Source organism: Grampus griseus (assembly GCF_964374135.1).
Source record: "Grampus griseus genome assembly, chromosome: 6".
NCBI lineage: Eukaryota > Metazoa > Chordata > Mammalia > Artiodactyla > Delphinidae > Grampus > Grampus griseus.
The window spans coordinates 48,770,247-48,791,051 of record NC_139000.1 but is presented as its reverse complement, the minus strand read 5'-3'; the positions used below and the strand labels follow the sequence as shown (position 1 = coordinate 48,791,051).

General features: G+C 36.0%; 1 protein-coding gene across 1 annotated transcript in view; it reads left to right on the top strand.

The window, feature by feature from the left end:
• The window catches only part of SMC5 (structural maintenance of chromosomes 5), a 105,312-nt gene that overhangs the window by 35,676 nt on the left and 48,831 nt on the right, over positions 1-20,805 (top strand). The window contains exons 4-8 of the mRNA XM_082657095.1: positions 3,272-3,434; positions 4,447-4,581; positions 6,133-6,273; positions 7,898-8,059; positions 8,860-8,931. Of these exons, the coding sequence (XP_082513221.1) occupies positions 3,272-3,434; positions 4,447-4,581; positions 6,133-6,273; positions 7,898-8,059; positions 8,860-8,931 (673 nt within the window). The remainder of the gene's footprint in view (positions 1-3,271; positions 3,435-4,446; positions 4,582-6,132; positions 6,274-7,897; positions 8,060-8,859; positions 8,932-20,805) is intronic.

Sequence of the window (20,805 nt, the reverse complement as noted above, 5' to 3'; positions counted from 1 at the left end):
AGGTTTGTAGTTCCCGTTGTTTTTGCTGTCTGTCCCTAGTGGCTAAGGTTGGTTCAGTGGGTTGTGTAGGCTTCCTGGTGGAGGTGACTAGTGCCTGTGTTGTGGTGGATGAGGCTGGATCTTGTCTTTCTGGTGGGCAGGTCACGTCTGGTGGTGTGTTTTGGGGTGTCTGTGGCCTTATTATGATTTTAGGCAGCCTCTCTGCTAATGGGTGGGGTTGTGTTCCTGTCTTGCTAGTTGTTTGGCATAGGGTGTCCAGCACTTTATCTTGCTGGTCGTTGAGTGAAGCTGGGTGCTGGTGTTGAGATGGATATCTCTGGGAGATTTTCACCGTTTGATATTATGTGGAGCTGGAAGGTCTCTTGTGGACCAGTGTCCTGAAGTTGGCTCTCCCACCTCAGAGGCACAGCACTGACTCTTGGCTGCAGCACCAAGAGCCTTTCATCCACACGGCTCAGAATAAAAGGGAGAAAAAGTAGAAAGAAGGAATTAGTAAAAGAGAGAGAGAGAGAAAGAAAAAGTAAGATAAAATAAAGTTATTAAAATAATTATTAAGAAAAAAAATTTTTTTAAGAAAAAAAAAAAGACCGATAGAACCCTAGCACAAATGGTGAAAGCAAAGCTATACAGACAAAATCTTACACAGAAACATACACACTCACAAAAAGAGGAAAAGGGGAAAAAAATCATAAAGCTTGCTCTCAAATTCCACCTCCTCAATTTGGGATGATTTTTGTCTAAAGGGGGGGGAGGGAGGGAGGGAAGGAAGGTAGGAAGGAAGGAAGGAGGATAAAGTAAAATAAAAGTTATTAAAATAAAAAATAATTATTAAGAAAAAAAATTTTTTTAAAACAAAAAAACAACAACAAAAAACGGATGGATAGAACCCTAGGACAAATGGTGGAAGCAAAACTATACCAACAAAATCTCACACAGAAGCATACACATACACACTCACAAAAAGACGAAAAGGGGGAAACGTCATAAATCTTGCTCTCAAAGTCCACCTCCTCAATTTGAGATGATTCGTTGTCTATTCAGGTATTCCACAGATGCAAGGTGCATCAAGTTGATTGTGGAGCTTTAATCTGCTGCTTCTGAGGCTGCTGGAGAGATTTCCCTTTCTCTTCTTTGTTCGCACAGCTCCCAGGGCTCAGCTTTGGATTTGGCCCCGCCTCTGTGTGTAGGTTGCTGGAGGGCGTCTGTTCTTTGCTTAGACAGGACGGGGTTAAAGGAGCCGCTGATTCAGGGGCTGTGGCTCACTCAGGCCAGGGGGGAGGGAGGGGCACAGAGTGCGGGACAGGCCTGCGACGGCAGAGGCCAGCGGGACGTTGCACCAGCCTGAGACGCGCTGTGCGTTCTCCCGGGGAAGTTGTCCCTGGATCCCGGGACCCTGGCAGTGGCAGGCTGCATAGGCTCCTGGAAGGGAGGTGTGGAGAGTGACCTATGCTCACACACAGGCTTCTTGGTGGCCGCAGCAGCGGCCTTAGTGTCTCATGCCTGTCTCTGGGGTCCGTGCTTTTAACCGCGGCTCACACCCGTCTCTGGAACTCCTTTAAGCGGTGCTTTTCTGCCATTTTTATTATAATATTTCTTGATGTAGGTCTGTTTGGGTTCATCTTTTTTGGGACCTTCTTTTTCCTGTATCTGGATATCTGTTTCCTTCTTTAGGTTTGGTAAGTTTTCAGCCATAGTTTCTTCAAATACATTTTCAATCCCCTTTTCTCTTTCTTCTCCTTTTGGAATCCTTGTTATCCGTAGATTGGCATGCTTTGTATTATCCCATAGGTCTCTTATATTGCTTTCTTTTTTTTTTTTTTTCATTTGGCTTTCTGTCTGCTGTTTTGATCGGGTAATTTCCATTATTCTGTCTTCCAGATCGCTTACTCTTTCTTCTGCATTATTCATTCTGCTCTTCATTGCCTTTAGCTCAGCTTTTGTCTCGGCAAATGAATTTTCTAATTTTTCTTGTCTCTTCCTTATAGTTTCTACTTCCTTTTTACAGTAATTTGCATTTCTGTTGATAGCCTTTCTTAATTCCTTCAGTATTTTTGTTACCTTCTTTTTGAACTTGGTGTCTGTTAGACTGAAGAGGTCTGTTTCATTGTTCCTTCAGGGGAATTCTCTTGGTCTTTTCACTGGGAATGGTTCCCTTATATCCCTCTTACTCTGTGTAAATACACAATTATATACTGTAGTCTTGGAGGGCTATTAATAGGCAGAAGTGTCCCTGTGTAGCTTGTGTGGGTTTAATATGTTTTTGGTGTGAGGGTTGCTTTTGGTTTGGATGCTTGCCGTTTCTTTCCTCAGCGTGTGCTGGCTGTTATCCCTTGATAGGGGCTATGCAGGTGCACTGCCTGCGCATGTTTCCAGGAGGTGGGGGAAACAACCAACATCCACTCATGGGACCCTTGGTAGCGGCAGCAGTCCACGCCCATCTCTGGAGTCCTAGATGGCAGTGGTGGCTCGCACCCATCCCTGGAGCTCTTGTAGGTGGTGCCCTGCCGCCTGAAAACGCGTGCAGAGAAAGGAGCTTCTATGGTGGTCCCACCCCTCTCCTCACACACACCCAAACAATGGCACCTTGTCTCTCTGGTGGTCCCAGGTCTTCTTCCATGCTGCTGATTGCCAGTGAAGAAGATGGATGAGTAGATAGGAGATGTGAAGCAGTAGTACTTTTAAATCAAGAAATAAGTAAATACCCTTCTTTCAGATTTTCTATTTTTTAATGTTCCTTATAGTCATGTGGTACAGTCTCCTCTGAATTTAGAGTGGTGGAGTGTAAGATGAGGAAACCATGGGCCACCTGTATGGGCAGGCTGGTTTTGATGTCTGGAAATGCATATGTAAGAGTTAGTTTTCATTCATACATTTTCCAAGTAGAGAGAGTTTCGAGGTTTAACTGTTGTATGCTTTTATATACCAACCCATTTAAAATTGTAGTCAACACGTGATTGGAGTGTAGCATAATGATTAAAGGATAAATAACTCCTCTGGCAGTGTTTGGGAATTAGTATTGGCATTTGTTTTAATTTTATTTTAACAGTTTAAATAATTTCAAATGTTGAAAGAGTAATAACCTACAGGTGGTCAGTTACGTATTATCACTAATGTCAGGCTTTTCTTCTTTGGAGGGGCCAAAATGTCAAAAGGAGTAAAAATTATAATAATAATCCTATGTGGCAACCTTTGATGCAAGAGAATTTTAGAAATTTTATTTCTAAAATTATGTATTTTGAGCATAAATATTTTTAATTTATTTTTTAACTAGGTTCAGGACTTCTGGAAATCTTGTAATCACTCGTGAGATTGATGTGGCAAAAAATCAGTCCTTTTGGTTCATCAACAAAAAATCTACAACTCAGAAAGTAGTAGAAGAGCAGGTTGCAGCCTTAAATATTCAAGTGGGCAATCTTTGCCAGTTTCTACCTCAGGTATGAGAGAATTAAATGTAAATGTGGGGAAATTTTGTGTATGTTTCCTCTTTATGTCATATAAGAATGTAAATACTTTTTAAGAGTATTGTAATGGTTACTATTTAAAATGAGCATAGTGGTCTTAATACTTACAGTTCTTTGTAAAAGGTAGCATCTCATCTCTTACAGTATAATCTTACTAATTTGTAGTAATTTGTAAATATTCAATTAATGAGCCTGTTAAAGTATTGTAAAGGAATAAAGGTATTATTTTTAAGTACAGAGAGTAGCTTGAACAGCTGTGTGCTCCCATTCATAGACTCATAAAATTTTGTTAATAAACAACTTCTTAATCAATGTGTTTATATAAAATATTTTATATACTAAGACTTTTAAATCTATAGGTGTGCCTTCTAAAAACCTTTCATATTTTAAGTTTGTTTAGTAAAAATAAAACATCCTGATATTGCATGTTATATGTTAAAATCAGATCTTTTAAATTTGTCTTTGAATGCAGTCTAGTGACCGAATTATAGTTCATTTTTTTCTTCAGAAACTGATGATTTGATTACTATGTCCAAGTGAAAGAAAAGTTAAAATTTTAAAGTATTTATCAGCTGTTATAAGACTATCTGCAGAAGTAGATGTTTTAAATTGCTCTGTGTGTTTTTTTTTTAACTTCTAGTATTTCATTCCAAATTATGTGTAGTAGATAATCATTTCAGTCCAGGGGAGTATTTTTTCTTTTCTTTCCAAACTATTTGTTAAATGTGTATAAAACTTAAAACCTGGAAATGTTGACATTGAAATTTTTTTTAGGTTCTCAAAAAGATGACAGTTTATACCCTAAGTTTATTATTTTAAAGAATGATATATGAAGGACAGGGTTTATATTAAGATTCACATCTCAAAATAAAGGGGATTTTTTCTTTTAAATGAGTTTCTTCTTGACAAATATCATTGAATGAAAAATGTTTTGAAGATATTTATAAACGATAATATTAACTGATATTTAAGTTTTTTGCTCTAGGATAAAGTTGGAGAATTTGCTAAACTCAGTAAAATTGAACTCCTTGAAGCTACTGAGAAGTCAATTGGTCCTCCAGAAATGCACAAATACCACTGTGAACTCAAAAACTTCAGGGAGAAAGAAAAACAACTAGAGGTATTTATAAATAGACAACTCATTTTATGTCTCTCATTGATTTCTGTGTCTCAAAATGTGGGAAAGTAAATAGTAGTTTTGATTCATTGAGTGCATTCATATATTTGTGATTTTTTTTCACCTAGGATTTTGTTGCTAACTAAGTTAGGTGACAAAAAGTGGGAATGGATTTTATATAAAGTTTGAAAATTTTGACTATCATTTCATCAAATATATGTTATTAATTGAATTTCTAAAGCAGCAGTCCCCAACCTTTTCGGCACCAGGGACCGGTTTCATGAAAGGCAGTTTTTCTACGGACGGGGGGAGGGGTGGGAGATGGTTCAGGCAGTAACGCGAGCGATGGGGAGCAGCAGATGAAGCTTCACTCGCCTGCCTCCTGCTGTGCGGCCTGGTTCTTAACAGGACACGGACCAGTACCGGTCTACAGACTGGGGGTTGGGGACCCCTGTTCTAAAGAACCGATAATAGTATTATAAAGTATTTTTTTTCTCTCAGGAAGTTTCAGTGTTATTCTTTTATTCATTCAGTATTTACTAAACACCTACTATATGCCAGGCACTCTGTAAGGCTTTGGGAAATACAGCAGATATGTAGCTTTTAATATAGTCTCTGTTGAGCCAGTTCTCATATTGTTTTCAGTTGTGTGAGGATGGACTTTGTAAAAGAACTGTACATTTAGTTGCACTGTTTGATTTTTATTTTCACCTTTAATAAATAAATTAAAATGTTCTTTTTAGCATATCATTCGAAAAGGTGCTTTATTTAATGAATCATTTTCCATATCTCAGCAGCTAAAATAAATTCAGTAAATTTTTGTAATGAGAAATCTTGTAAACAAATGCTTTCTCTTAAACTGTAACTGTCTGTACTTGATAATGAGCTTTATTATAATTTAATACTATTTTTATTGTTATACTTATTCAGAGCGAATGGCCAAAGGAGTTGTAATTATTTTATCCTACTTTATATACTCTGTCGGTCCTTTTACTTTTTGCCACATCAAACAATCTTAATACTCCCCTCTGAAACACTCACTGAAACTACCTACCAAACTCTGAAAGAAAACAAACGTATTTTACTAAGCTCTGAGTACATTTTTGGCATTTGTTAAATCACAATATAAAGGCTGAATTTTAGCTTTCCTTTATCTCATTTCTAAGTCCTTCAGTCATTGGTATTTATAACATAGTAATCATAATAATACCACTCTTCATTTGTATGTCATGTTACAGCTTTTGTTGAGCTTTCACCTGTAGTAGGTTGAGTTGCTTCTACCGTTGAGGTGAATGGGGCAGATACCTCTCTTCTCTTTAGGCAAGAAGAATCCAGGCTTAGAGATGTGGCAGGGCTTCCTCACAGTCCCATAATTAATAAATAGTAGAACCTAGACCAGAATTCAGGTGTGCACATTAGTTGCACACAGTTAAGAACTCCTATGGAATCATTTATTGTGAAATTTTGTTAGCACGGTACATTTTTCATTATTAAAAGCTTTGACCTTTTGTCTTTCTTCAGTTAAACTAATTGTTAAATAAATATTTATTTTAGACCTCATGCAAAGAGAAAACTGAATATCTAGAGAAGATGATTCAGAGGAATGAAAGATATAAACAAGATGTGGAGAGGTTCTATGAACGTAAGCGACATTTAGATTTGATTGAGATGCTTGAAGCAAAAAGGCCATGGGTGGTAAGTGTGAGTTATTAAAGGTGAAAATAGTGATTCTTTAATTAGCAGAAAAGTTATAAAGAAGGCACTAATTGCTGTGTATTCAAATTAGGTGCTTTTGTTCATTTTTGCTTTGTATATCATACATAGTAACATTTTTCTCTTTCTTTGTGTTATTATATAACTGTGTGCTATGTTGTTATTGCATGTTGATTAAGTCTGTGTCCTTAATTTTTCCAGATTTGAGTCAACGGATAGTTTTGTTTTATAAAATGTTAATCAGCTAAAATGTTTACATATGTAAAAATCAAATCTTTGAGTGTCCTCAGGTCACTGAGAATTTACTTTGAGTGTGCTACTAATATCAGCTTCAGCTACAGACAAAGCTGAAGGATATTAATTGTAATCTTCTACTCATTATGCTTCATAAGCTTACTGAAACTACTGTTTTTAGTCACTCTGTAATGTATACTGTTTAAAACCACAGTTTGGGCCAAAGATTCATTTCCCTCAATACATTACTTTTCAGTGGGTGAAACAAAATAAGAAAGTTTAATAATGGTTTTTTTTGGTTTTTTTTTTTTTTTCTTTTTGCGGTATGCGGGCCTCTCACCGCTGTGGCCTCTCCCGTTGCGGAGCACAGGCTCTGGATGCTCAGGCTCAGCGGCCATGGCTCACGGGCCCAGCCGCTCCGCGGCATGTGGGACCCTCCCGGACAGGGGCACGAACCCGTGTCCCCTGCATCGGCAGGCGGACTCTCAACCACGGCGCCACCAGGGAAGCCCTAATAATGTTTTTAAGGCTAGGATGGAAATAATTATTAGATTGGAGAAATATGTGGCTTTATTTGTGAACTTCTCCCACCCACCCTAACCCCACCACCCCTGCTTCACCCTATCCTTTCCCATAATTCCATTTTCTTAAACTTTTTTCTTCCTTCAGCTCACTTTGATTAGGTTTATCCTATGTCCATTATTATTCTTGCACCTGCTTTATGTTTGTCTTTTGAAGTCTTTTGATTTCTCCCTTTTCTTTCAAGATTGATTTCAATCTTTTTTCATTTTTTCCTTTTTTTGGTTTACTCTAATTTTATTTGTATTCTTTTCTTACCTTTCTTCATCCCATTCATTCTTACTATATGCTCTCTTATCACTCCCCTTAATTTTTTTTAGCAAATATTTATTAATTCCTGTGATGTGACAAGCATCATTTTCACCTGCATGCTACATTTTGCTTTTCTCTTGAGCCATTTTACTTTTTGTTTTTTCATTTTTATTTTTCATAACTGAGTTTCTTTTGGTTCTTTATATGTTTTTGAATGCCTTCTTTATTGAGAGACTAGAGGAGGGCCTACTGTTAGAAGCCATTAGGATGTAAATTTCAATAACAGGAAGGGATGGAAGACAGAGAGTCTGGCCTAGTGATAGAGATAAGTGCTCAGTGAGTATCACTGAGTTAATCATTATGTTGGTATTGACTATTTCTGAAGTTGTTTCAGAGGGCAAATTTTTTATTAATAGACCTGCTAAAGGGATTCAAAACCATCTTTTTCATAGATTTGGTTTCTGCCTGTACCTTGATTTTTGTATTTGTGTTACTTTAAGCTAGGAGTGCATTAACTTCTCTTTCTTGAATTCATTACAAGGAATATGAAAATGTTCGTCAGGACTATGAAGAAGTAAAACTAGCTCGGGACCGAGCGAAGGAAGAGGTCAGGAAACTTAAAGAAGGGCAGATTCCTATAACACAACGCATTGAAGAAATTGAAAGGCAGCGTCACAATTTGGAGGCTCGAATCAAAGAGAAGGTACTTTTCTGGCTCAATTTTGGATTTCCTGTATTTTATTTTAGCAAATACAAAAAATATTTTGCAGGTCTTTTAAAATGCTTTGTAGATTTACTTGTTAACTTTAGTTCCTTAAGTTCTTTTACTAGGAATTCTACTACCACAGATCTTTCAAGGTCCTAATCATCACTTGCTACTTTATAGGAGCTTGCTACTCTATAGAAATTCCAAGACATAAAAAGAGAAAAATGAAATGTTATTGTTTTAATAACAGGAGGATTCAGAGTAGTATTCCTAGAAACGTTTAACTCCTTTTGTGAATTTATTATACATGCTTTGTAACTGTATACCCTTTTGGAGGAATGTAATATAAAAATCCTGATGTTTCTTGGAATAAATAATATAATGGCCTATGGAATATTCTTGATATTTTGAAAATGTAAATTGAAATTTTTTGTGATCATGGCTTTTAACCTTTAGGTGAGATTTTGGCATCAGATATTGTTTTGAGAATGGACCCTGCAATTCTATGTAATCGTTTCTAGGATAAAATAACATGAGAAAATAAATGTGAAGAGATACAGAAACATATGTATACATATTGCTGCAGCTATTTTTAATATCTATAGGAATAACCTTTCATAGATTTTCAAATAATTGTTGGTATTTTGGGTGATAATTATGAATTTAGTTGGAAAGAAACCATAGAAAATCATTGTGGGTAAACTTACATAGCAACTTAATATTTGGATGAGTGGGGTCACATAATTGCCTTGCTTGAATTTTTAACTAACTTCCCCTCTTCTGGTTCAATCTTACAGGCAACAGATATTAAGGAGACATCTCAAAAATGCAAACAAAAGCAAGATGTTATAGAAAGGAAAGATAAACATGTAAGATCTTGTATTGAAATTTTTGTTATGTTAATTTGCCCTAACTTTTGTGTTCAGGGGTAGATTATGAGACACCTTCTTGTTTGGGAATTGTCTGAGATCCTCCTCATTCTCTATTTCTTATCTTAATCTGTGAGGGGAACTAAGCTTTGGAAGTATAGCACTTGCACGGAGGATAAATGGGGAAAATGGCTCTAAACTACTCATAGATATGCATTATAGGGTGCAATAGATATGTATTTAATAGGGTGATGGTAAAGTTGGATTTAGTTATCTTAATAGCAGAAATTAAATTATAAGGGATTTATTCTGTTGTTTGTTTATATTAAGAGTTGGGTATTAAAAAAGCTGATTATAAATCCATTGTGCATGGATGGGACTTGATGACAAAATTATTTTAGGATAATTGGGCAAGAAAGTGGGCTTTTTAGCTAACAGATCCCAAAATGTATTTGGGGTTCTGTTCTCCAGGACCATTCAGAAACTAAAGTTTGTATTACCTTTCTTAGGGATAGATGCATGTCTTGAAGCATTCCTGGTATTTAAAGCATGACGTTAATCTCTCAGTTTTCAGCCTTACCCCTTTTCCTATGCCTTTATCTTCAAGTTCCAATCCTCTCTCATTTAACTTCTCCAGAGAATAAACCTCACATTTTCATGACAGAAGCTTGCTTGCTAGCGTTAGTGCTCAAGGTGTGTGCATAGAGGTGGTGTGAAGGCATTGGGGTAGGAGGGTAGTGTAGGGTTGGTAGGGGTAATTCTCTATGTGGGGTGTGTGTGTCTTTCTCTCTCTCTTTTTTTTTAATTTACTTTGGAAGGCTCAACAATAATGTATTTATAGCAAAATCTCCTTTCTCTAAATCCCTCTAAAGTATGTACAGGGCAGTCACCATTGTGTCCAAATACCTGGTAGAGAAATAGAGACTCAACAAAATTAAACAACTTGCAGAACTCAGAAGTAGCTCCCAGTGCCGCACTCTACTTTCCCCAATGTAAAATAACATTTTCCATAAAAATCTTACTTAATATGTAATGTCTTTTTACTTGATATTTCCTAGTTCTAAGAGTCTCCAGGATATTTTTTTTTTAAGAAGAGTCAGTTCTTTTCTTGTTTCTTTCTCTTTCACTCACCCTTTACACTGTGGTTCCTATAATAGGCTGCTAAATTAGTTGTCCCTCTACTACATTTACTCTTCTGAGTATTTATTGAAATCTCCAGTTATTGATGTCTCCTCCCTTACTCCTTTTGTTCTTGTGAGATTGAGCCCTTTTTGCTCCGTTTCTGTTATTTAGTTAGAGTTTAGAAGGAAAAAGGCACAAAGATTCACCTTTAAAACCCCAAACGGGAATACTAGGTTGATAGGTTGTCTAACATTGAACCGTCCTTGCATTTTGTCATAAATCTTACTTGGTATTTTAATATGTTCCTGGATTCAAATAGAAAATCTTCTTTTTAGGATTGTTTTGCACCATCTGAGATTGACCTAAAATTTTATTTTATTCCATCCTTAACTGTTTTTTTTTTTAGTGTTATGCCAACCTTTTAAGTAGTTTAGTACTCCTAAAACCAATGTTTTCTTTTTTTCCCTTATCATAATTGCCAGTTTGTCACTTTCGTAAGTTCTTGAATTTTTAGCCTTTCTTAATTTTTAATACATTTTAGGGTATAAATTTTTTTCTGGTTATCATTTGGTTATACATTTCATATGTGTGATATGTACTGCCTTTCTGTTTAAGATTTTATAATTCTCATTTAAATATTTTTGTTTAAGCTTACATAGGAGTTCTTACTGTTTCAATTTACTTGGATATGGAATTTTTAAGCTTTTTAAAAAATGTGTAGTTCCAGTTATATTGCTTTATGAGTAATAAATGTGGCCTTTATGACTTTATTTTAGAATTTTTGGAAACCTCTTTTGGACTTTTATATTTGGTTTTGTATGTGTTCTTCATACATTCATAAAGAATGTATTCTGTCTTTAGGGGTGGTTTTTTATACATATAAATATAGATATATAGCTATATATATATCAAGCTTACTATAATTATGCAAATGTTCTACTTATTTTTTTTTCTTACCAACCTGACATCCATTTTAAAGTATCAGTACCTTCTGTGAATGTAGATTTGTCTATTTTTCCTTGTAATTGTATTAGTTCTTGCTTTCTAGATTTTAAAGCTTTATTGTTTGTTCTTTCTGCATCATGTTTTTATTTTATCTGCTGTAAATAACATATACTGGGTTTTGCTTTGTAATTTTTTCAGTTTGGTGTGAGAGACACTTTTTCATACAGTAAAGGAGTTTAACCAGTTCACATTTACCATTGTTTTCTACTTCCTATGCTTTTTGTTTGATTCTTCCTATTCCCCTTTCTACTTTCTGTTGCTGTTGATCAAGGTTTTCTTATTCCATTTTTTTTCCTAAAGTTATATATTCTAAGCCTATTCTACTGATTACTCTTGAAGTTTAAATAACATATTTTTCTTAATAAAAAAAGTTAATCAGTATTTTCATTCTACTTAATTAAGATCAGAATCTTAGCAAGCTTATATTTCTTTTTCCTCCTCTTCATGCCAGTGTCATCAGAAATTTTACTTGTCAGTTATTTAAGATGTTATTTTCTACTATCTGTATTTATTTAGACTTAATATATTTATTGGCTTATTTGATCATGTTTCTGCTTATATTACACTTCTTATGATTCTTTCTTTTGAAGAGGTGGGAATTTTGGGGGTTTTTTTCTTACTGGCTATCTTCTGTAGGTGTTTTAGAGACGTTCTTTGGGTGATAAACTTTCTGAGTCCCTGTATGTTGCAAACTATCTTCTTTGCAGTCACTATGGAATATTAATATGGCTGGATATTGGATTCTAAATTACAAATTTTTTTTTCCTTAGCACTTTGACAGTCTGCCTCAGTGTCTTGGGTCTAATGTAGTTGGCCCTCCATGTCCATGGATTTTGCATTTGTGGATTCAACCAACCACTAAGCAAAAATATTTGGGGAAAAAAATATTCCAGAAAGTTCCAAAAACCAAACTTGAATTTGTTATACACCAGCAACTTTTTACATAGCATTTACATTGTACTAGAGATGATTTTTTTTTTATTTTTTACATTTAATGTAATTTTTTTTCATGTTTGCTTTGGGATGGGGAATAGATCACTCAGTAAAAGCATACAATAAAAACAAAGTATGTCTTACGTACAGCTTTAAAACTACAATAATGATGTACCTTTGCATCCCATAATAATGATGTGTGTAGGTTGTATGCAAATACTATGCCATTTTATGTAAGAGACTTGAGCATCTGTGGATATTGGTAGCTGTAGACGAGGGGGGAATGGAGAGGTGCTGGAACTAACCCTCTGAGGATACCAGGGGACAAGTGTATTGTTCCTGAAAAGTAGCAGATATGAGAAGTAGCCAGAGACTATGTTAGGTAGACCCTTGAAGAAAAAAGAAAGCAATTTGAATTTGATTGTAAATGCAGTGAGAAACTATAAGAAGGCTTTGAAAGTTTTTAAGCCATAGAGAAACAGTATTTCATATATTCTATTTATTTGTGCATTTATTTATTTTTGGCTGTGTTGGGTCTTCATTGCTGTGTGTAGGCTTTCTCTAATTGCGGCGAGCAGAGGCTACTCTTGTGTTAAATATTTTCTATTGTACCATTTTAATTCCCTTGTTCTTTTGCTGTGTATTTTTTGAGCTATTTTTTTAGTGACTGCCTTTAGAATTATAAATAACGTCTTAATTTATGATAATCTATTTCATATTAATATGAACTTGAGTAGTATACAAACTTTGTTCCCATATAGCTCCATTCCCTTCTCCTTCCTTTGTGTTATTATCATACCAGTTACATTTTTAATCATTATAAGCCTATCAACATAGTTTTATAATTATTTATATAGTTTCATTTTTGTGGCAATAATTGTGTGATTCTCTGACACCAACTTTGTGTCCTAAAGTTCAATTCAGTTCTGATACTAACTACTTGGAATTAAAGCAGATTCTACAATTTCATGGCTCAGTCTCACAAGATAGTCCTGGCTTTACATGCCAGTCTCAATTCCCCAGACCTCAGATTTCCTACTCTTCTCTCTGACTTTGCTACAGATTCAGGGATTCCCACAACCCCCCTCCACCGCCAACTTCAGGTTCAGTATTTGCTAGAACGACTCACAGAATACAGGAAGATGTTACACTTAACAATTACCTGTTTATTATAAAGGATACAACTCAGGAACAGCCAAATGAAAGAGGTGCATAGCACAAGGTATGGGGATTAGAGTGGTGCAGAGCTTCTAATCCCTTTCTGGGTGCACCACCTTCCCAGCATATGGACATGTTCACTAACCCGGAAGCTCCATAACCATGTTGTTCAAGAGTTTTATTGAGTTTCATTACCTGGATATGATTGATTAAATTATTGGCTGTTGGTGAGTGAGGTCAATCTCCAGCCTCTCTCTACTCCTTGAGGGCAGGGGGTGAGGCTGAAAGTTCCAACCCCTTAATCATGTGGTTGGTTCTTCTGGTAATCAGTCTCTATTCTGAAGCTGTATAGGGACCCTGCCAAGATTCGTCTTATTAGCATAAAATCAGGTATCTGCAAAAGGGGCTTAGTGTGAATAACAAAAGACACTTCTGTCACTCAGGGAATTCTAAGGTTTTTAAGACCTCTGAGCCAGGAACTGGGAACAAAAAACCAAATATATATTTTTTATTATACCACAACAGTTGTCTTTTATATCAGATAGGAGAAAAGAAGAGTTACAAACAACAGATACATTTTTACTATCTCTTATTTACATATGTAGTTACCTTTACTGGTGCTCTTTATTTCTTTGTGTAGTTTCAAGTTACTGTCTAGTGTCCTTTCATTTCATTCTGAAAGACTTGCATTAGTATTTCTTGTAGGGCAGGTCTACTAATGATGAATTCTACCAATATTTGTTTATCTGAGAATGTCTTAAGTTTTCTTTCTTTTGGAGGGATAGTTTTGCTGGGTATAGAATTCTTGGTTTTCTTTCAGTACTTTGAATATAACATCCACTGCCTTCTGACCTCCATGGTTTTTGATGAGGAATCAGCTATTAATCTTATTGAGGATCCCTTGTACATGATGAGTTACTTCTTGCTTTCAAAATTCTCTCCTTTTCTTTTCAGCAGTTAACTATGTAATTTCTAGATGTGAGTCGCCTTTGGTTTATCCTGCTTGGAATTAATGGAGCTTCTTGGATGTGTAGATTAATGTTCTTCATCACAATTGGGAAGCTTAGGGTCATTATTCTTTGGATATTCTTCCTGCTTTCTTTTTCTTCTCTCCTTCTGAGACTCCTTTTACACATATTTTGATATATTTAATGGTGTCCTACATTCTATTTATTTTTCTTTTTCTTTTTTCTGTTCCTCAGACTGAATACTTTCAATTGACTTATCTTCAAGCTCACTTAATCTTTGCTTTGCATGTTCAAATCTGCCATTGAGCTCCACTAGTGAATCTTTTATTTCAGTTACTGAACTTTTCAACTGAGGATTTCTACTTGACTCTTTTTTTATAATTTCTCTCTCTATTGATATTCTCTATTCAATAAGACATTGTTCTCTTACTTTCTTTTCCTTAGACATGTTTTCCTTTAGTTCATTGAACATATTTAAAATAGCTATCTTAAAGTCATTTGTAACTATTTCTGGGCTTCCTCAGGGACATTTTTTGTTGACTGCTGTTTTTTCCTGTGTATGGGTTATACTTTCTTGTTTTGTTGACTGTGTTTTAATTTTTTGTTGAAACTATAAAGTTTAAATAGCAGGATGTGGCAACTCTGAAATCAGATGTCCTCCTTTAACCCAGGCTTGTGTTATTTTTGTTTGCTGATGATGTTGTTACTGTTTGTTTTTTTTTAATTACTTTCCTAACTCTGTGAATTCTGTATTCTTTGTCATATGTGACTACTGAAGTCTCTGCTCAGTTAGTTAATGGTCAGCTAATTATTGGACAGGTATTTTCTCAAATGACTATAATGTCTCCCAATCTAGTATATCTCCCAGTGTTTGTTGAGGGTCTCTGAATGTATGTTGGTTCACACCTTCAACACTCAGCCAGGCATTGTTTTCACTTTCCACCAAGATTCTGTCCTCAAATACTCCCTGAATTGTTGAAAGTGTTGGTTAAGTTCCACTGCTAGTTTACAACTCTGTTTCAGCTTTCACTTCCTATTTGCACAGAATGTTGTGAGAGATAAGGGCCTCCTCAGCTCTTTCTAGGGCATGCATACAGCCTTGGGCATGCACAGTCCTAACTCAAGCATGCATTTGACCTTCTAGATTCCCAGGAGCTACCAAAACTTCCTATGGGCATCGTATTCTCCAGCTTTTTCTTTTAAATTTTTTGGTTAGCTTATTGTTTGCCACACTTTTATCTCACACCAGGCAGCTCTGTCGTTAAACAATTGCCACTGATTGTTTTGACAGCTTCCTCCAAGGAAAAGGGTCTTTTGCAGTGTGCAAGCTATGGAGTCAGGTCAAATGGAGACAAGCTTTGCAAGTAAGGTTTTCCTGGAAACTGCCAGACAGATCAGATAATGATAGTTCTCTGAGATTGAGAATGTGAAAGTTCTCCAGCTTTGTGATCTCTCCCGTAGCTCCTAGGCTGCTGATTTCACTATGACTGTGGGCTGTTGGTTTTCAAGGCTGCCAAGGAACTGAGGAGAGGGGAATAGGAATAGGGCATATTCAAAACACCACAAAGCTTGTTGCTTTTACCAAGATTCGAGCATTTTTCTTGAGTAAATGCTCTCTGGCTTGTTGAAAAGCCTTTGGTTAAATTCCAGAGTTCTGAAAGAGTTAATTTTGATAATTTTTGTCAATGTTTTCATTACTTTTCTGGAGGAGAGGATTTTCAGAGTTCCTTTGCCATTCCTGTTGACAGCCAAATCTTTTCTATATCTACAGAAAAATGTTGCTAGGATTTTAATGGGACTTGCATTAAACATATGCCAATTTGGGGAGAATTGAAATCTTTACTATGTTGAATCTTCCAAACTGTGAAAACGGTATGTCTCCATTTATTTAGATCTTTGATTTTTTTTCCATCAGTGTTTTGTAGTTTTCAGCATATAAGTTCTCTATGTTTTGTTGGATTATACCCAAGATTTTCTTTTGATTTTTCTTTTTCTCTGTTCCTTATTCTTTTTTTTTTTTTTAACATCTTTATTGGGGTATAATTGCTTTACAATGGTGTGTTAGTTTCTACTTTATAACAAAGTGAATCAGTTATACATATACATATGTTCCCATATGTCTTCCCTCTTGCGTCTCCCTCCCTCCCACCCTCCCTATCCCACCCCTCAAGGCTGTCACAAAGCACCGAGCCAATATCCCTGTGCCATGCGGCTGCTTCCCACTAGCTATCTACCTTACTACGTTTGTTAGTGTGTATATGTCCATGACTCTCTCTCGCCCTGTCACAGCTCACCCTTCCCCCTCCCCATAACCTCAAGTCCGTTCTCTAGGAGGTCTGCGTCTTTATTCCTGCCTTACCCCTAGGTTTTTCATGACATTTTTTTTCTTAAATTCCATATATATGTGTTAGCATACGGTATTTGTCTTTTTCTTTCTGACTTACTTCACTCTGTATGACAGACTCTAGGTCTATCCACCTCATTACAAATAGCTCAATTTCGTTTCTTTTTATGGCTGAGTAATATTCCATTGTATATATGTGCCACATCTTCTTTATCCATTCATCCGATGATGGGCACTTAGGTTGTTTCCATCTCCGGGCTATTGTAAATAGAGCTGCAATGAACATTTTGGTACATGACTCTTTTGGAATTTTGGTTTTCTCAGGGTATATGCCCAGTAGTGGGATTGCTGGGTCATATGGTAGTTCTATTTGTAGTTTTTTAAGGAACCTCCATACTGTTCTCCATAGTGGCTGAACCAATTCACATTCCCACCAGCAGTGCAAGAGTGTTCCCTTTTCTCCACACCCTCTCCAGCATTTATTGTTTCTAGATTTTTTGATGATGGCCATTCTGACTGGTGTGAGATGATATCTCATTGTCGTTTTGATTTTCATTTCTCTAATGATTAATGATGTTGAGCATTCTTTTATGTGTTTGTTGGCAGTCTGTATATCTTCTTTGGAGAAATGTCTATTTAGGTCTTCTGCCCATTTTTGGATTGGGTTGTTTGTTTTTTTGTTATTGAGCTGCATGAGCTGCTTGTAAATTTTGGAGATTAATCCTTTGTCGGTTGCTTCATTTGCAAATATTTTCTCCCATTCTGAGGGTTGTCTTTTGGTGTTGTTTATGGCTTCCTTTGCTGTGTAAAAGCTTTGAAGTTTCATTAGGTCCCATTTGTTTATTTTTGTTTTTATTTCCATTACTCTAGGAGGTGGGTCAGAAAGGATCTTGCTGTGATTTATGTCATAGAGTGTTCTGCCTATGTTTTCCTCTAAGAGTTTGATAGTGTCTGGCCTTACATTTAGGTCTTTAATCCATTTTGAGCTTACTTTTGTGTATGGTGTTAGGGAGTGATCTAATCTCATACTTTTACATGTACCTGTCCAGTTTTCCCAGCACCACTTATTGAAGAGGCTGTCCTTTTTCCACTGTACATTCCTGCCACCTTTATCAAAGATAAGGTGTCCATATGTGCGTGGGTTTATCTCTGGGCTTTCTATCCTGTTCCATTGATCTTTCTGTTTTTGTGCCAGTACCATACTGTCTTGATTACTGTAGCTTTGTAGTATAGTCTGAAGTCAGGGAGCCTGATTCCTCTAGCTCCTTTTTTTGTTCTCAAGATTACTTTGGCTATTCGGGGTCTTTTGTGTTTCCATACAAATTGCGAAATTTTTTGTTCTGGTTCTGTGAAAAATGCCAGTGGTAGTTTGATAGGGATTGCATTGAATCTATAGATTGCTTTGGGTAGTAGAGTCATTTTCACAATGTTGATTCTTCCAATCCAAGAACATGGTATATCTCTCCATTTATTTGTATCATCTTTAATTTCTTTCATCAGTGTCTTATAATTTTCTGCATACAGGTCTTTTGTCTCCTTAGGTAGGTTTATTCCTAGATATTTTATTCTTTTTGTTGCAGTGGTAAATGGGAGTGTTTTCTTGATTTCACTTTCAGATTTTTCATCATTAGTATATAGGAATGCCAGAGATTTCTGTGCATTAATTTTGTATCCTGCCACTTTACCAAATTCATTGATTAGCTCTAGTAGTTTTCTGGTAGCATCTTTATGTTTCTCTATGTATAGTATCATGTCATCTGCAAACAGTGACAGCTTTACTTCTTCTTTTCCGATTTGGATTCCTTTTATTTCGTTTTCTTCTCTGATTGCTGTGGCTAAAACTTCCAAAACTATGTTGAATAAGCGTGGTGAGAGTGGGCAACCTTGTCTTATTCCTGATCTTAGTGGAAATGCTTTCAGTTTTTCACCATTGAGGATGATGTTGGCTGGGTTTGTCATATATGGCCTTTATTATGTGGAGGAAAGTTCCCTCTATGCCTACTTTCCGCAGGGTTTTTATCATAAATGGGTGTTGAATTTTGTCAAAAGCTTTCTCTGCATCTATTGAGATGATCGTATGGTTTTTCTCCTTCAATTTGTTAATATGATGTATCACATTGATAGATTTGCATATATTCAAGAATCCTTGCATTCCTGGAATAAACCCCACTTGATAATGGTGTATGATCCTTTCAATGTGCTGTTGGATTCTGTTTGCTAGTATTTAGTTGAGGATTTTTGCTTCTGTGTTCATCAGTGATATTGGTCTGTAGTTTTCTTTCTTTGTGACATCCTTGTCTGGTTTTGGTATCAAGGTGATGGTGGCCTCGTAGAATGAGTTTGGGAGTGTTCCTCCCTCTGCTATATTTTGGAAGAGTTTGAGAAGGATAGGTGTTAGCTCTTCTCTAAATGTTTGATAGAATTCGCCTGTGAAGCCATCTGGTCCTGGGCTTTTGTTTGTTGGAAGATTTTTAATCACAGTTTCAATTTCAGTGCTTGTGATTGGTCTGTTCATATTTTCTATTTCTTCCTGATTCAGTCTTGGCAGGTTGTGTATTTCTAAGAATTTGTGCATTTCTTCCAGATTGTCCATTTTATTGGCATAGAGTTGCTTGTAGTAATCTCTCATGATCTTTTTTATTTCTGCAGTGTCATTTGTTACTTCTCCTTTTTCATTTCTAATTCTATTGATGTGGGTCTTCTCCCTTTTTTTCTTGATGAGTCTGGCTAGTGGTTTATCTATTTTGTTTATCTTCTCAAAGAACCAGCTTTTAGTTTTATTGATTTTTGCTATCATTTCCTTCATTTCTTTTTCATTTTTTTCTGATCTGATTTTTATGATTTCTTTCCTTCTGCTAGCTTTGGGGGTTTTTTGTTCTTCTTTCTCTAATTGCTTGAGGTGCAAGGTTAGGTTATTTATTCGAGATGTTTCCTGCTTCTTAAGGTGGGCTTGTATTGCTATAAACTTCCCCCTTAGAACTGCTTTTGCTGCATCCCATAGGTTTTGGGTCGTCGTGTCTCCATTGTCATTTGTTTCTAGGTATTTTTTGATTTCCTCTTTGATTTCTTCAGTGATCACTTCGTTATTAAGTAGTGTATTGTTTAGCCTCCATGTGTTTGTATTTTTTACAGATCTTTTCCTGTAATTGATATCTAGTCTCATGGCGTTGTGGGCAGAAAAGATACTTGATACAATTTCAATTTTCTTAAATTTACCAAGGCTTGATTTGTGACCCAAGATATGATCTATCCTGGAGAATGTTCCATGAGCACTTGAGAAACATGTGTATTCTGTTGTTTTTGGATGGAGTGTCCTATAAATATCAATTAAGTCCATCTTGTTTGATGTATCATTTAAAGCTTGTGTTTCCTTATTTATTTTCATTTTGGATGATCTGTCCATGGGTGAAAGTGGGGTGTTTAAGTCCCCTACTACGAATGTGTTACTGTTGATTTCCCCTTTTATGGCTGTTAGTATTTGCCTTATGTATTGAGGTGCTCCTATGTTGGGTGCATAAATATTTACAATTGTTATATCTTCTTCTTGGATCGATCCCTTGATCATTATGTAGTGTCCTTCTTTGTCTCTTTTAATAGTCCTTATTTTAAAGTCTATTTTGTCTTATATGAGAATTGCTACTCCAGATTTCTTTTGATTTCCATTTGCATGGAATATCTTTTTCCATCCCCTTACTTTCAGTCTGTATGTGTCTCTAGGTCTGAAGTGGGTCTCTTGTAGACAGCATATATAAGGGTCTTGTTTTTGTATCCATTTAGCCAATCTGTGTCTTTTGGTGGGAGCATTTAGTCCATTTACATTTAAGGTAATTATCGATATGTATGTTCCTATTCCCATTTTCTAAATTGTTTTGGGTTCGTTATTATAGGTCTTTTCCTTCTCTTATGTTTCTTGTCTAGAGAAGTTCCTTTAGCATTTGTTGTAAAGCTGGTTTGGTGGTGCTGAACTCTCTCAGCTTTTGCTTGTCTGTAAAGGTTTCAATTTCTCCATCAAATCTGAATGAGATCCTTGCTGGGTAGAGTAGTCTTGGCTGCAGGTTTTTCTCCTTCATCACTTTCAGTATGTCCTGCCACTCCCTTCTGGCTTGTAGGGTTTCTGCTGAGAGATCAGCTGTTAACCTTATGGGGATTCCCTTATGTGTTATTTGTTGTTGTGATTACTTAGAATTATTTTAATGATTCTTCACCATAAATAATTTGAGAAACACTGCTTGGAGTAGCCCTGGAGGGGTAGATTTAGGTAGCTACAAGAACTCTCCTTACATTGTATAAGATAAAGCAGAGTGAGTACAGATGGAGGTAGGTTGAAGGTTTTGAAAGGAGGAA